The 14,999-nt window shown below is 42.6% G+C and overlaps 3 protein-coding genes across 3 annotated transcripts; all 3 read right to left on the bottom strand.

Annotated features, from left to right (window-relative positions):
* Nucleotides 1-2,906: 2,906 nt before the first annotated feature.
* LOC131905004 (interferon alpha-12-like) lies at nt 2,907-3,479 on the bottom strand. The gene has a single exon (XM_059255974.1). It carries the CDS (start codon nt 3,477-3,479, stop codon nt 2,907-2,909), a length of 573 nt encoding a protein of 190 aa, XP_059111957.1.
* A 4,736-nt stretch (nt 3,480-8,215) lies between these two features.
* LOC131905003 (interferon alpha-12-like) lies at nt 8,216-8,789 on the bottom strand. Its single transcript, XM_059255973.1, has one exon. It carries the CDS (start codon nt 8,786-8,788, stop codon nt 8,216-8,218), a length of 573 nt encoding a protein of 190 aa, XP_059111956.1. The 5' UTR covers nt 8,789.
* A 4,729-nt stretch (nt 8,790-13,518) lies between these two features.
* LOC131905001 (interferon alpha-12-like) lies at nt 13,519-14,091 on the bottom strand. The gene has a single exon (XM_059255972.1). The coding sequence runs from the start codon at nt 14,089-14,091 to the stop codon at nt 13,519-13,521; it is 573 nt and encodes a 190-aa protein (XP_059111955.1).
* Nucleotides 14,092-14,999: the final 908 nt, after the last annotated feature.

Genomic DNA, 14,999 nt, shown 5'->3' with positions numbered 1-14,999 from the left:
GGATTCCAGAACATAGAAGAGTTTCAGTACTGCCAATGTGTATAATTTTTCATTCAGGTTTTCTGTGGTGATGGTGGTGGCTCCATTGTGGATGTCATTTCTATTTTGAATTTTCAGTGCACTGAATATTTTGTTTCTTTTTTCCACGTTCCTAGAGAGAAGATACTGAAATTGTTGGTGGCATTGAACTGAAATTGTGGTGTCACTTGAAATGAAAGCAAAAGAAAGAAAGTGATGTCAACCCATTGGGGAAACAATACAGACAATGTTGAGAGTGTTCAACTTAAAAGTTCAATGGCCACAAAAGAAAGTAATTTTACATCAAACTGAGTGCATTTTGGAACATGAACTGCAGAGTCAATGCAATCACAGTCAAAATTTCAATGATTTTCTTCCTGGTAACATCAATCTTAAGACACCTGTGGAAACAGGAAGCTGCTGGAGAGCACGAATGTCAAGAATAAGAGCAATGGCCGTGGTGTCAAAAGGCCTGATTTTATACATCACCCTTCACATCTCACAGAGGATAAGTGCATCTCTCAGTGCTCCACAGAGGAGGTTCTTCTGGCAATAGATGACTGGACACAGACACTTACAGGTGGTTAATGTACAGGGAATCAGTGTCTGAGCAAAGATCAGTATGGCTTTCCTGGCTTCCATAGGGCAGTACTCTTTACACAAGAGCTAGCAGGAAAATGGGGATTCCCAGAGACAGTTTCTGACTGTAGGAAACAGGGGTTAGTAGACACAATGTAATAGCTGCAGGACCATATTGATAGCAGCTGTGACTGCATCCACAGTCTGAATATGATGGAGACAGACAAAATCCCAGTTTCAAGCAGGGAGCATGTCAGGAAATCCCAGCCCTAGCTGAGGAACTATTTTCAACTGATGGCTGCACAGAGAGGAAGATTCAGTTATCCTCAGTAATGGGGCCCCTGAGAGGTTGCCCGGGTTCCACTAGATGGCGGTGTATCCATGCACCACTGGCAACAGTTAGCAAACAGATTCATTGATCCAAGTCCAAGCACTGAGTTGAGCTCCTGGATATCAAAGAGAGGGAGGTGGGAACCTAGAAGCAAAGGGGGCAGGGAGTTAAGATCATGATGGGGAAAACCACAGAGACAGCTGACATAGCTAATGAGAGCTCAGGGACACTGGACTGACAGCTGGGGGACCTGCATGGGACCCAAGTAGGCCCTTTGAATGTGGATGACACTTGTGTGGCTTGATCTGTTTGTGAGGCCCCTGGCAGTGGGACCAGGACTTGTCCCAAGTGCAAGAACTACCTTTTGAGAGCCCAAATTCTATGCTGGGATACCATGCTCAGCCTTGAAGCAGAGAGGAGCTATGCTCAACTGGGTATGCTACACTTTGTTGAAGACCCAAGGGTGGCCATATCTCCTCTATGGTTTAGAAAACATGGGGGGAGGGTGATGGGGGTGTGTGAGGGGACAGGAAGGGGAGGGAGAGGCAACTGGGCTTAGTATGTAAAATAAAAAAACTGAAATAAAAAAAGATACCAAATAAAGTTGAGAGGGATGAGCTGTGTCGTTTTAGAAGAACTGCATTCACTTCCCTTGTTAGATTTATTTCAAGGTATGTTTTTTGAGGCTATTATGTACGGAATGTACCTTGGATAATTCTAAGATCAAAATGACACAAAATAGGTTCATGTGGGAAGAAGGGATCTCACCTGGGAAGATGTCTCTACAGAATCGCACTGGAGACCAGTCTCTAAATCATTTTAATAACTGATGACTGCTGTAGGAGTGTTCAGCACACTGTGGGTGATCCATCCACTGGGCAGGTGGTCCTGATGAGTATTAGAAAGCAGGCTGAGTAGGTCTTGAGTGATCAAGGCAGTAGACAGAGTGTTCCTCCATGGCCTCTATATCAGCCACTGCCTTCAGGTTCCTGCCCTGTTGAAGATCCTGCCAAAGCTCTGTCATTGATGGAATGTGCTGTGATTTTAAACTATAATAAAACATTTCTACCCCAAAATGCTTTAGATCATGATATTTTATCTCAGCAATTCAAGCCATTACCAAGACAGGGCTGACACCCCATTTTTTCTCTATCATGTTTCACTTTTTTAATGGCATGTAGGAAGATCCTCATTTTTTTGTACTTTATTTTATGCTGGTTTTATGGTCTCCCGCATAGTTGAAATCCAATTTGTTCATCTGATAGAAGTTTGGAGTCAAATGTTAGTTAGGGGAGGCCAGAGAATTTGGGTAGAATTGTAGGTCAGGAGGACTAAGGCACAATGGAACACAAGCAAGATGTTCTGGTTTCCTTCTGTACAGCATGCTGGCTATACATCCAGAGGAGTACTATCTCATGGAGAGAAATCAGATTTTACCATCAGTGAACAGGAACTACGAGATGGCTGCATCCACTCACCTCTTAAGTCTAAGCAGTACACATTGCTTCAGTATTATTTCCTGCAAAGTCCAGATGTGTTATATTTATAGTGTACAGAATGAGTTTAGAAACATCAAACAGTTTTCAAAAGATCGTGTGGCTGACACATAAGATTAAGCATGTATAGTAAAAAATTTATTAAATAGAAGAAATAAATTAACAATAACAGTTTGATAACTTAAAGGAAATATAAAATTCTATGGTATTAAAAAATAACTGAAATCATGTAGATAGGCAAACATGCAGAAGAACTAATGAATAAATAAAACAAATAAATAAACCAACAAACAAATAAAACATCTGAATGAATAGGGCAAATGCCCTTACAGATCAACACAATATAACCCAATACTAGGATAACTATGCAGGCAAGTTGAATCAATGATGTCAAAGTCAAGGAGTTCTTGGAGAAGGCCAAATCTGAGCCATGGGGTACGTGATCCTAGCCCAGGTGAGTCCTCTCCACGTTGGCTGAAGACTTACTCCTTCTCCTCAGTTAGTCCTGCCAACAGCTTGGCTGAGGAAGACAGGGCTCTCCTGACTTCTGCTCTGACCACCTCCCAGGCACAGGGCCTGTGTTTCTTCTCCTTCAGGTAGACAGTGATCCTGTGGAAGTAGTTCCTCACAGCCACCACGTAGTCTTCCTGGCTCAGGGAAGGTTCTAGCACCTCACCTTGCTCCATCAGACAGGCTTGCAGGTTTTTGAGCTGCTGGTGGAGGCCAGTGCAGAATGTGTCTAGGAGGCTTGTCTCCCAAGCAGCAGATGAGTCCTTTGAGCTGAAGAGGATCAGGACCTGCTGGGTCAGCTCCTGCAGGACAGGGATGGCTTGGGCCTTCTGGATGTGCTGGGCATCCACCTTCTCCAGAGGGAATACAAAGTCCATTCTGTCCTTCAGACAGGAGAGAGGGGAGAGTCTCCTCATTTGTGCCAGGAGTGTGGAGGCTCTCTTGTTCCTGAGGTGATGAGTCTGAGGCAGGTCACATCCCAGACAGCAGCTTGACCAGTAGTGCATCACCACCAGGAATGTCAGGAGAGCACAGGGCCTGGCCATTGTGAATGTGGCAGATGCTGCTGGTCCTCTGGGCTCTGTGGTCCTGAACCTTCCCCTCTAGGTTCTCTGTAGTCCCTCCTGGCTGGGTCCATGTGTCTTAAATAAGAGAAAGCACTAGTTTCCATTTTTGATTGCCCTCCCAATACTCTCCCATGTACTTTTCACTTTCTTTCAGTCATTCTCTGCTTATGTGTGGCCATTTTTTCTGCCATTTTTGTTTTCATTATTGCTTCCACTTTTAATGTTCCCACTCAACAAACTTTTTCTAGAGTTTATTCTTGAAAGAAATTATGGTTGATATTTATGTTACAGATATACCTTTCCTGTGTGAAATCACTCACTTGTAAAGCATAAAACCTTACCTCTAATACTTGGCCTGGAAATTTCTTGAATTTCATGCTGCTGTTGAATTTCGTGCATCATATTTATTTGTAATATAGCTACTTGTATTGTAAAGTCAATTTTGTTTCAACTAATTTTTTGTGAGTCTACAGGTGTGATTTGAAACAATGACACATGTGAAAATCTTCTCTATGTTGGTTAGGGTTGCGAGGTTGTGTTATTTTATTCTAACTGTCTTAATACACTTGAATTCTTAAGTATATGAAGGATCAAATTTTGTTTTTATTGTATATTATTAGGTACATATTGAATGATCATTTGTTGGTTATTATGGCACAATCAACAAGAGCTTCCTGATCAAGACTGACATATTCATGTTGATGCTTGGAACTCATGGTGGGAGCAGAAATCTTATTCATGGAAGTTGTTCTCTCACTCCACATCTTTGCTGTACACACACATATGTTCACAAAAACTCATAAGATGTATCATCTATGCTTTGGTCTAAGGAAAGTTTCGGCGTTATTTTGCCACGTTTGGTGTCCTCTGACCTTAAGATGGAAAGGGATGTCGTCTTGTCCTGTAGGTTTCATGAACTGTTTAGTGTTAGAGAAGACCATTCGTCTGAATGAAGAACATTACGGGCTTCTCTGTGTTATAGCCATTGTGACTTCTACTGTTAACAGAGCGTCTTGGAAATTTCTCTCTGTCATGGACCAATTTTGTCAGCGTTGGGGTTGTGCTTCACAGTGCCTTCAAAGTCAGGATCCATGGATACATCTCCCTTTCTGCCCAATATTCCCATATGGAGAATTTTTCGACTAATGACATTACCCAAAATGGAATGCACATTCTTTCTAGCTGTGTCTGAGTTTAGAGACTGTGATGCCTGGTTGCTGCCTTTTCTCTAAGTGCCCTGTGACTTCTTCAGTGGAGTTTGAGTCGACTCACACCCTCTGTTGCACAGTGGTACAGTGTCCTCAGCCCTCTTCTTGTACCCCACTCCCTGACACTGCTCACCATCCCTTCATGATGTCAGCACTCACACACAGTGTGGTGTTTGCTTGTATTTTAGGGTCATTGGTCCTAGAAGATCGCTGCTCTCACTTCAGTGGATTCATTAGAAAGGCTTTTGTGTTCAGCAGTGAACACATGGCCAGAGATCAGAGTGTCAAGAATCCCCAGATGTCAAGAGCAGAAAAACCTGTGATCTGCAGTGATGTGTGAATGTCCTAGTTTTCATTTGTAAGAGATAAGTATTTGTGGTTTTTCCAAAATCTAGTTTTGTGATCAATATTTTTCACTGACTGATTGCTGTGCCTGAAGTTAGGAGGTGGAAATACAGACCAGAAGTCACAGTGATAGCAGTGCCTCTGAATGCCTATTAGTTACCCAGAAGTTTGGACTTACAGATATTTATGCAATTTTACTGTAGTAGTGGATACTGCACATGCTCTGTCTTTGTCCATTTGAAAATTGAGCAGAAGAGTCTTGAGGGATTCCATCACATAGAAGAGTTTCAGTACTGCCAATGTGTATAATATTTCATTTAATTTTTCTATGGTGATGGAGACTCCATGGTGGATGTCATTTCTCTATTGAATTTTCATTGCATTGAATATTTTGTTTCTTTTTTCCACTTTCCTAGAGAGAAGATACTGACGTTGTTGGAGGCAATGAACTCAAATTGTGGTGTCACTTGAAATGAAAGCAAGGGAAAGGAAGTGGTGTCATCCCAGAGGGGAAGCAATAGCAACAATGTTGAGAGTGTTCAACTTAAAAGTTCAATGGCCGCGAAATAAAGTAAATTTACATCAAACTGAGTGCATCTTGGAATGTGAACTGAGAGTCAATGCAATCACACTCAAAATTTCAATGATTTTCTTCCTGGCAACATCAATCTTAAGACACCTGTGGAAACAGGAAGCTGCTGGAGAGCAGGGATGTCAAGAATAAGAGCAACGGCCGTGGAGTCAAAAGGCCTGATTTTATACATCACCCTCCACATCTCACAGAGGATAAGGGCATCTCTCAGTGCTCCTCAGAGGAGGTTTTTCTGGCAATAGATGACTGGACACAGACACTTACAGGTGGTTAATGTACAGGGAATAGGTGTCTGAGCAAAGACCACCATGGCTTTCCTGGCTTCCATAGGGCAGTACTCTTTACACAAGAGCTGGCAGGAAAATGAGGATTCCCAGAGACAGTTTCTGACAGTAGGAAACATGAGTTTGTAGACTCAATACAGTAGCTGCAGGTCCATATTGATCTCAGCTGTGACTGCATGCACAGTCTGAGTATGAAGGAGATAGATAAAATTCCAGTTTCAAGCAGGGAGCATGTCAGGAAATCCCATCCCTAGCTGAGGAACTATTTTCAACTGATGGCTGCACAGAGAGGAAGATTCAGTTATCCTCAGTAATGGGACCCCTGAGAGGTTTCCCATGTTGCACTAGATGGCGGTGTACCCATGCACCACTGGAAACAGTTAGCAAACAGATTCATTGATCCTAGTCCAAGCACTGGGCTGAGTTCCTGGAGATCAGAAAAGAGGGAGGTGCAAACCTAGAAGCAAAGGGGGCGGGAGTCAAGATCATGATAGGGAAAATACAGAGACAGCTGACTAGCTAGTGGGACCTCAGGGACACTGGACTGACTGCTGGGGGACTTGCATGGGAGCCAACTAGGTCCTCAAAATGCGGCTGACACTTGTGTGGCCTGATCTGTTGGTGAGGCCCCTGTCAGAGGGACCAAGACTTGTCCCAAGTACAAGAACTACCTTTGGGAGCCCAAACCCTATGCTGGAATATGTTGCTCAGCCTTGAAGCAATGAGTAGCTATGCTAAACTTTGTATGCTACACTTTGTTGACTCCCAAGGGAGACCTTTCCTCCTCTGAGGAGTTGTTGGGTGATGGGGTTGATGAGGGAAAGGTGAGGACCAGAGAAGGGAGGGAGGGACAACTGGGCTTAGTATGTGAAATGAAAAATATTGAAATTAAAAAAAAATTACCAAATGAAATTGAGAGGGATGAGCTGTGTCGTTTTAGAAGAATTGCATTCACTTCCCTCGTTAGATTTATTTCAGGGTATGTTTTTTTAGGCCATTATGAATGGAATTTACCCTGAATAATTCTAAGTTCAAATTGACCCCGATAGGGTCATGTGGGAAGAAGGGATCTCACCAGGGTAGTTGGCTCTACAAAATTGCACTAAAGACTAGTCTCTAAATCATTTTAATAACTGATGCATGCTGTAGGAGAGTGCAGCACACTATGGGTGATCCAACCTCTTGGCAGTTGGTCCTGATGAATATTTAAAAGCAGGCTGAGCAGGCCCTGAGGCATCAAGGCAGTAGACAGTGTGACCCTCCAGGACCTCTATATGAGCCACTACCTTCAGATGACTGCCCTGTTGAAGATCCTGCCAAAGCTCTGTCAGTGAAGGAATGTGCTGTGATTTTAAATTATAATAAAACATTTCTACCCCAAAATGCTTTAGATCATGATATTTTGTCTCTTCAATTGAAGCCATCACCAAGACAGGGCTGACACTCCATATTTTTTTTTATCATGTTTCCCTTTTTTATGATATGTAGGAAGATCCTCATTTGTTTTATATTTTATTCTATTTTGGTTTTATGGTCTCCCTCATCTTTGGAATTCAATCAAGTCCATCTGATAAAAGTTGGGACTCAAATGTTAGTTAGGGGAGGGCAGAGATGTCGGGGAATTGCAGGTGAAAAGGACTAAGGCACAATGGAACACAAGCAAGATGTTCTGGTTTCCTTCTGTACAGCATGCTGGCTATACATCCAGAGGAGTACTATCTCATGGAGAGAAGTAAGATTTTTTACCATCAGTGAACAGGAACTATGAGATGGCTGCATCCACTCACCTCTTAAGTCTAAGCAGCACACATTGCTTCAGTATTATTTCCTACCAAGTCCAGGTGTGTTATATTAATGGAGTACAGAATGAGTTTAGAAGCATCAAACAGTTTTCATAAGATCGTGTGGCTGACACATAAGATTAAGCATGTAGAGTCAAAAATTTATTGAATAGAAGAAATAAATTAACAATAACAGTTTGATAATTTAAAGGAAATATAAAATTCTATGATATTGAAATATAAATAAAATCATGTAGATACACAAACAAGCAGAAGAACTAATAAATAAATAAAACAAATACATAAACCAACAAACAAATAAAACATCTGAATCAATAAGCAAATGCCCTTACAGATCAACACAATATAACCCAATATTAGATTAACCATCCAGGCAAGTTGAATCAATGATGTCCAAATCAAAGAGTTCTTGGAGAAGGCCAAATCTGGGCAGTGAGGTGCAGGATCCTAGCCCAGGAGAGTCCTCTCCACTTTGGTTCAGGACTTACTCCTTCTCCTCAGTCAGTCCTGCCAGCAGGTTGCCTGAGGAAGACAGGGCTCTCCTGACTTCTGCTCTGACCACCTCCCAGGCACAGGGACTGTGTTTCTTCTCCTTCAGGTAGACAGTGATCCTGTGGAAGTAGTTCCTCACAGCCACCAGGGATTCTTCCTGGCTCAGGGAAGGTTCCTGCACATCACCTTGCTCCATCAGACAGGCTTGCAGGTCTTTGAGCTGGTGGTGGAGGCCAGTGCAGAATGTGTCTAGGAGGCTTGTCTCCCAAGCAGCAGATGAGTCCTTTGAGCTGAAGAGGATCAGGACCTGCTGGGTCAGCTCCTGCAGGACAGGGATGGCTTGGGCCTTCTGGATCTGCTGGGCATCCAGTTTCTCCAGAGGGAATGCAAAGTCGGTTCTGTCCTTCAGGCAGGAGAGAGGGGAGAGTCTCCTCATTTGTGCCAGGAGTGTGGAGGCTCTCTTGTTCCTGAGGTGATGAGTCTGAGGCAGGTCACATCCCAGACAGCAGCTTGACCAGTAGTGCATCACCACCAGGAATGTCAGCAGAGCACAGGGCCTGGCCATTGTGAATGTGGCAGATGCTGCTGGTCCTCTGGGCTCTGTGGTCCTGAACCTTCTCCTCTGGGTTCTCTGAAGTCCATCCTGGCTGGGTCCATGTGTCTTAAATAAGAGAAAGCACTAGTTTCCATTTTCTGATTGCCCACCCATACTCCCCCATGTACTTTTCACTTTCTTTCAGTCATTCTCTGCTTGTGTCTGGCCATTTTTTTCTGCCATTTTTGTTTTCATTATTGCTTCCACTTTTAATGCTCCCCCTCAACAAACCTTCTGTAGAGTTTATTGCTGAAAGACATTATGGTTGATATTTATATTACAGATATACCTTTCCTGTGTGAAATCACCACTTGTGAAGCATAAAACCTTACCTCTAATACTTGGCATGGAAATTTCTTGAATTTCATGCTGCTGTTGAATTTTGTGGGTCATATTTATTTCTCAATATAGTTACTTGAATTGTAATGTCAATTTTGTTTCAACTAATATTTTGTGAGTCTACACGTGTTATTTGAAACAATGGCACGTGTGAAAATCTTACATTGGTTAGGGTTGTGAGGTTGAGTTATTTTATTCTAGTTGTCTTAATACACTTGATTTCTTAAGTATATGAAGGTTCAAATGTGGTTTTTATTGTGTATTAGGTATTTATTGAATGATCATTTTGTGTTTATTATGGCACAATCAACAAGAGCTTCCAGATCAAGACTGACATATTCATGTTGATCCCTGGCTCATGGTTGGAGCAGAAAATTCATTCATGGAAGTTGTTCTCTCACTCCACATCTTTGCTGCACACACACATATGTTCACAAAAACTCATAAAATGTATCATCTGCTTTGCTCTAAAGAATAGTTTCAACGTTATTTTGACACTTTTGGTGTCCTCTGACCTGAAGATGGAAAGGGAAGCCGTCTTGGCCTGTAGGTTTCATGAACTATTTAGTGTTCCAGGAGACCATGTGTCTGAATGAAGAACATTCCAGGCTTCTCTATGTTATAGCCATTGTGACTTCTACTGTTAACAGAGCGTCTCGGAAATTTCTCTCTGTCATGGACCAATTTTGTCAGCCTTGGGGTTGTGCTATACAGTGCCTTCAAAGTCAGGATCCATGGATACATCTTGCTTTCTGGCCCATATTCCCGTATCGAGGATTTTTCGACTAACAACAATTACCCAAAATGGAATGCACGTTCTTTCTAGCTGTGTCTGAGTTTAGAGACTGCGATGCCTGGTTCCTGCCTTTTCTCTAAGTGCCCTGTGACTTCTTCAGTGGAGTTTGAGTCGACTCACACGCTCTGCTGCACAGTAGTACAGTGTGCTCAGCCCTCTTCTTGTACCACACTCCTTGAGAATGTTCACCATCCCTTCATGACGTCAGCACTCACACACAGTGTGGTGTTTGCTTGTTTTGGGGGGTCATAAATCCTGGAAGATCGCTGCTCTCATTTCATTGGATTCATTAGAAAGGTTTTGTGTTCAGCAGTGAACACATGGCCAGAGATCAAATTGTCAAGACTCCCCAGATGTCATCAGCAGAAGACCCTGTGATCTAGAGTGATGTGTAAATGTCCCAGTTTACATTTGTAAGAGATAAGTGTTTGTGATTTGTCCAAAATCTAGTTTTGTGATCAATACTTGCTCACTGAGTACTTGCTGTGCCTGAAGTTAGGAGGTGGAAATACAGACCAGAAGACACAGTGATAGCAGTGCCTCTGATTGCCTATTAGTTACCCAGAAGTTTGGACTTACAGATATTTATGCAGTTTTCTTTTAGTAGTGGATACTGCCCACACTCTGTCTTTGTCCATTTGAAAACTGAGCAGAAGAGCCTTGAGGGATTCCATCACATAGAAGTGTTTCAGTACTGCCAATGTGTATAATTATTCATTTAACTTTTCTGTGGTGATGGAGGCTCCTTGGTGGATGTCATTTCTCTTGAATTTTCGTTGCATTGAATATTTTGTTTCTTTTTCCCACTTTCTTAGAGAGAAGATACTGACGCTGTTGGTGGCATTGAATTGAAATAGTGGTGTCACTTGAAATGAAAGCAGAAGAAAGGAAGTGATGTCATCCCAGAGGGGAAGCAATAGCAACAATGTTGAGAGTGTTCAACTTAAAAGTTCAATGGCCGCGAAATAAAGTAAATTTACATCAAACTGAGTGCATCTTGGAATGTGAACTGAGAGTCAATGCAATCACAGGCAAAATTTCAATGATTTTCTTCCTAGCAACATCAAACTTAAGACACCTGTGGAAACAGGAAGCTGCTGGAGAGCAGGAATGTCAAGAATAAGAGCAACGGCCGTGGAGTCAAAAGGCCTGATTTTGTACATCACCCTCCACATCTCACAGAGGATAAGGGCATCTCTCAGTGCTCCTCAGAGGAGGTTCTTCTGGCAATAGATGACTGGACACAGACACTTACAGGTGGTTAATGTACAGGGAATAGGTGTCTGAGCAAAGATCAGTATGGCTTTCCTGGCTTCCATAGGGCAGTACTCTTTACACAAGAGCTGGCAGGAAGATGGGGATTCCCAGAGACAGTTTCTGACTGTAGGAAACAGGGGTTAGTAGACACAATGTAATAGCTGCAGGACCATATTGATAGCAGCTGTGACTGCATCCACAGTCTGAATATGATAGAGACAGACAAAATCCCAGTTTCAAGCAGGGAGCATGTCAGGAAATCCCAGCCCTAGCTGAGGAACTATTTTCAACTGATGGCTGCACAGAGAGGAAGATTCAGTTATCCTCAGTAATGGGGCCCCTGAGAGGTTGCCCCTGTCCCACTAGATGGCGGTGTATCCATGCACCACTGGCAACAGTTAGCAAACAGATTCATTGATCCAAGTCCAAGCACTGAGCTGAGCTCCTGGATATCAAAGAGAGGGAGGTGGGAACCTAGAAGCAAAGGGAGCAGGGAGTCAAGATCATGATGGGGAAAACCACAGAGACAGCTGACATAGCTAATGAGAGCTCAGGGACACTGGACTGACAGCTGGGGGACCTGCATGGGACTCAAGTAGGCCCTTTGAATGTGGATGACACTTGTGTGGCTTGATCTGTTTGTGAGGCCCCTGGCAGTGGGACCAGGACTTGTCCCAAGTGCAAGAACTACCTTTTGGGAGCCCAAATTCTATGCTGGGATACCATGCTCAGCCTTGAAGCAGAGAGGAGCTATGCTCAACTTGGTATGCTACACTTTGTTGAAGACCCAAGGGTGGCCATATCTCCTCTGAGGTTTAGAAAACATGGGGGGAGGGTGATGGGGGTGTGTGAGGGGACAGGAAGGGGAGGGAGAGGCAACTGGGCTTAGTATGTAAAATAAAAAAACTGAAATAAAAAAAGATACCAAATGAAGTTGAGAGGGATGAGCTGTGTCGTTTTAGAAGAATTGCATTCACTTCCCTTGTTAGATTTATTTCAAGGTATGTTTTTTGAGGCTATTATGTACGGAATGTACCTTGGATAATTCTAAGATCAAAATGACACAAAATAGGTTTATGTGGGAAGAAGGGATCTCACCTGGGAAGATGTCTCTACAGAATCGCACTGGAGACCAGTCTCTAAATCATTTTAATAACTGATGACTGCTGTATGCGTGTTCAGCACACTATGGGTGATCCAAGCACTAGGCAGGTGGTCCTGATGAGTATTAGAAAACAGGCTGAACAGGCCCTGAGTGATCAAGGCAGTAGACAGTGTGTTCCTCCATGGCCTCTATATCAGCCACTGCCTTCAGGTTCCTGCCCTGTTGAAGATGCTGCCAAAGCTCTGTCAGTGATGGAATGTGCTGTGATTTTAAACTATAATAAAACATTTCTACCCCAAAATGCTTTAGATCATGATATTTTATCTCAGCAATTGAAGCCATCACCAAGACAGGGCTGACACCCCATTTTTTCTCTATCATGTTTCACTTTTTTAATGGCATGTAGTAAGATCCTCATTTTTTTGTACTTTATTTTATTTTGGTTTTATGGTCTCCCACATGATTGAAATCCAATCTAGTTCATCTGATAGAAGTTTGGAGTCAAATGTTAGTTAGGGGAGGCCAGAGAATTTGGGTAGAATTGTAGGTCAGGAGGACTAAGGCACAATGGAACACAAGCAAGATGTTCTGGTTTCCTTCTGTACAGCATGCTGGCTATACATCCAGAGGAGTACTATCTCATGGACAGAAGTAAGATTTTACCATCAGTGAACAGGAACTACGAGATGGCTGCATCCACTCTCCTCTTAAGTCTAAGCAGTACACATTGCTTCAGTATTATTTCCTACCAAGTCCAGGTGTGTTATATTTATGGTGTACAGAATGAGTTTAGAAGCATCAAACAGTTTTCAAAAGATCGTGTGGCTGACACATAAGATTAAGCATGTATAGTAAAAAATTTATTAAATAGAAGAAATAAATTAACAATAACAGTTTGATAATTTAAAGGAAATATAAAATTCTATGATATTGAAATATAACTAAAATCATGTAGATACACAAACAAGCAGAAGAACTAATAAATAAATAAAACAAATACATAAACCAACAAACAAATAAAACATCTGAATCAATAAGCAAATGCCCTTAGAGATCAACACAATATAACCCAATATTAGATTAACCATCCAGGCAAGTTGAATCAATGATGTCCAAATCAAAGAGTTCTTGGAGAAGGCCAAATCTGAGCAGTGAGGTGCAGGATCCTTGCCCAGAAGAGTCCTCTCCACTTTGGTTCAGGACTTACTCCTTCTCCTCAGTCAGTCCTGCCAGCAGCTTGGCTGAGGAAGACAGGGCTCTCCTGACTTCTGCTCTGACCACCTCCCAGGCACAGGGACTGTGTTTCTTCTCCTTCAGGTAGACAGTGATCCTGTGGAAGTAGTTCCTCACAGCCACCAGGGATTCTTCCTGGCTCAGGGAAGGTTCCTGCACCACCACCTGCTGCATCAGACAGGCTTGCAGGTCTTTGAGCTGGTGGTGGAGGCCAGTGCAGAATGTGTCTAGGAGGCTTGTCTCCCAAGCAGCAGATGAGTCCTTTGAGCTGAAGAGGATCAGGACCTGCTGGGTCAGCTCCTCCAGGACAGGGATGGCTTGGGCCTTCTGGATCTGCTGGGAATCCACCTTCTCCAGAGGGAATGAAAAGTCCTTTCTGTCCTTCAGACAGGAGAGAGGGGAGAGTCTCCTCATTTGTGCCAGGAGTGTGGAGGCTCTCTTGTTCCTGAGGTGATGAGTCTGAGGCAGGTCACATCCCAGACAGCAGCTTGACCAGTAGTGCATCACCACCAGGAATGTCAGCAGAGCACAGGGCCTGGCCATTGTGAATGTGGCAGATGCTGCTGGTCCTCTGGGCCCTGTGGTCTTGAACCTTCCCCTCTAGGTTCTCTGAAGTCCCTCCTGGCTGGGTTCATGTGTCTTAAATAAGAGAAAGCACTAGTTTCCATTTTTGGATTGCCCTCCCAATATTCTCCCATGTACTTTTCACTTTCTGTCAGTCAGTCTCTGCTTGTGTGTGGCCATTTTTTTTTGCCATTTTTGTTTTCATTATTGCTTCCACTTTTAATGTTCCCACTCAACAAACTTTTTCTAGAGTTTATTCTTGAAAGAAATTATGGTTGATATTTATGTTACAGATATACCTTTCCTGTGTGAAATCACTCACTTGTGAAGCATAAAACCTTACCTCTAATACTTGCCCTGGAAATTTCTTGAATTTCATGCTGCTGTTGAATTTCATGCATCATATTTATTTGTAATATAGCTACTTGTATTGTAAAGTCAATTTTGTTTCAACTAATTTTTTGTGAGTCTACAGGTGTGATTTGAAACAATGACACATGTGAAAATCTTCTCTATGTTGGTTAGGGTTGCGAGGTTGTGTTATTTTATTCTAACTGTCTTAATACACTTGAGTTCTTAAGTATATGAAGGATCAAATTTTGTTTTTATTGTATATTATTAGGTACATATTGAATGATCATTTGTTGGTTATTATGGCACAATCAACAAGAGCTTCCTGATCAAGACTGACATATTCATGTTGATGCTTGGAACTCATGGTGGGAGCAGAAATCTTATTCATGGAAGTTGTTCTCTCACTCCACATCTTTGCTGTACACACACATATGTTCACAAAAACTCATAAGATGTATCATCTATGCTTTGGTCTAAGGAAAGTTTCGGCATTATTTTGCCACTTTTGGTGTCCTCTGAACTTAAGATGGAAA

The sequence above is a fragment of the Peromyscus eremicus genome, chromosome 2 (genome assembly GCF_949786415.1).
Source record: "Peromyscus eremicus chromosome 2, PerEre_H2_v1, whole genome shotgun sequence".
In the NCBI taxonomy this organism is placed as follows: Eukaryota; Metazoa; Chordata; class Mammalia; order Rodentia; family Cricetidae; genus Peromyscus; species Peromyscus eremicus.
This window is presented reverse-complemented; position numbering and strand designations above follow the sequence as displayed.

What these genes read in the sequence shown, in the direction of transcription:
- LOC131905004 (XM_059255974.1), bottom strand. Translation starts at nt 3,479, where the DNA reads ATGGCCAGGCCCTGTGCTCTCCTGACATTCCTGGTGGTGATGCACTAC.
- LOC131905003 (XM_059255973.1), bottom strand. Translation starts at nt 8,788, where the DNA reads ATGGCCAGGCCCTGTGCTCTGCTGACATTCCTGGTGGTGATGCACTAC.
- LOC131905001 (XM_059255972.1), bottom strand. Translation starts at nt 14,091, where the DNA reads ATGGCCAGGCCCTGTGCTCTGCTGACATTCCTGGTGGTGATGCACTAC.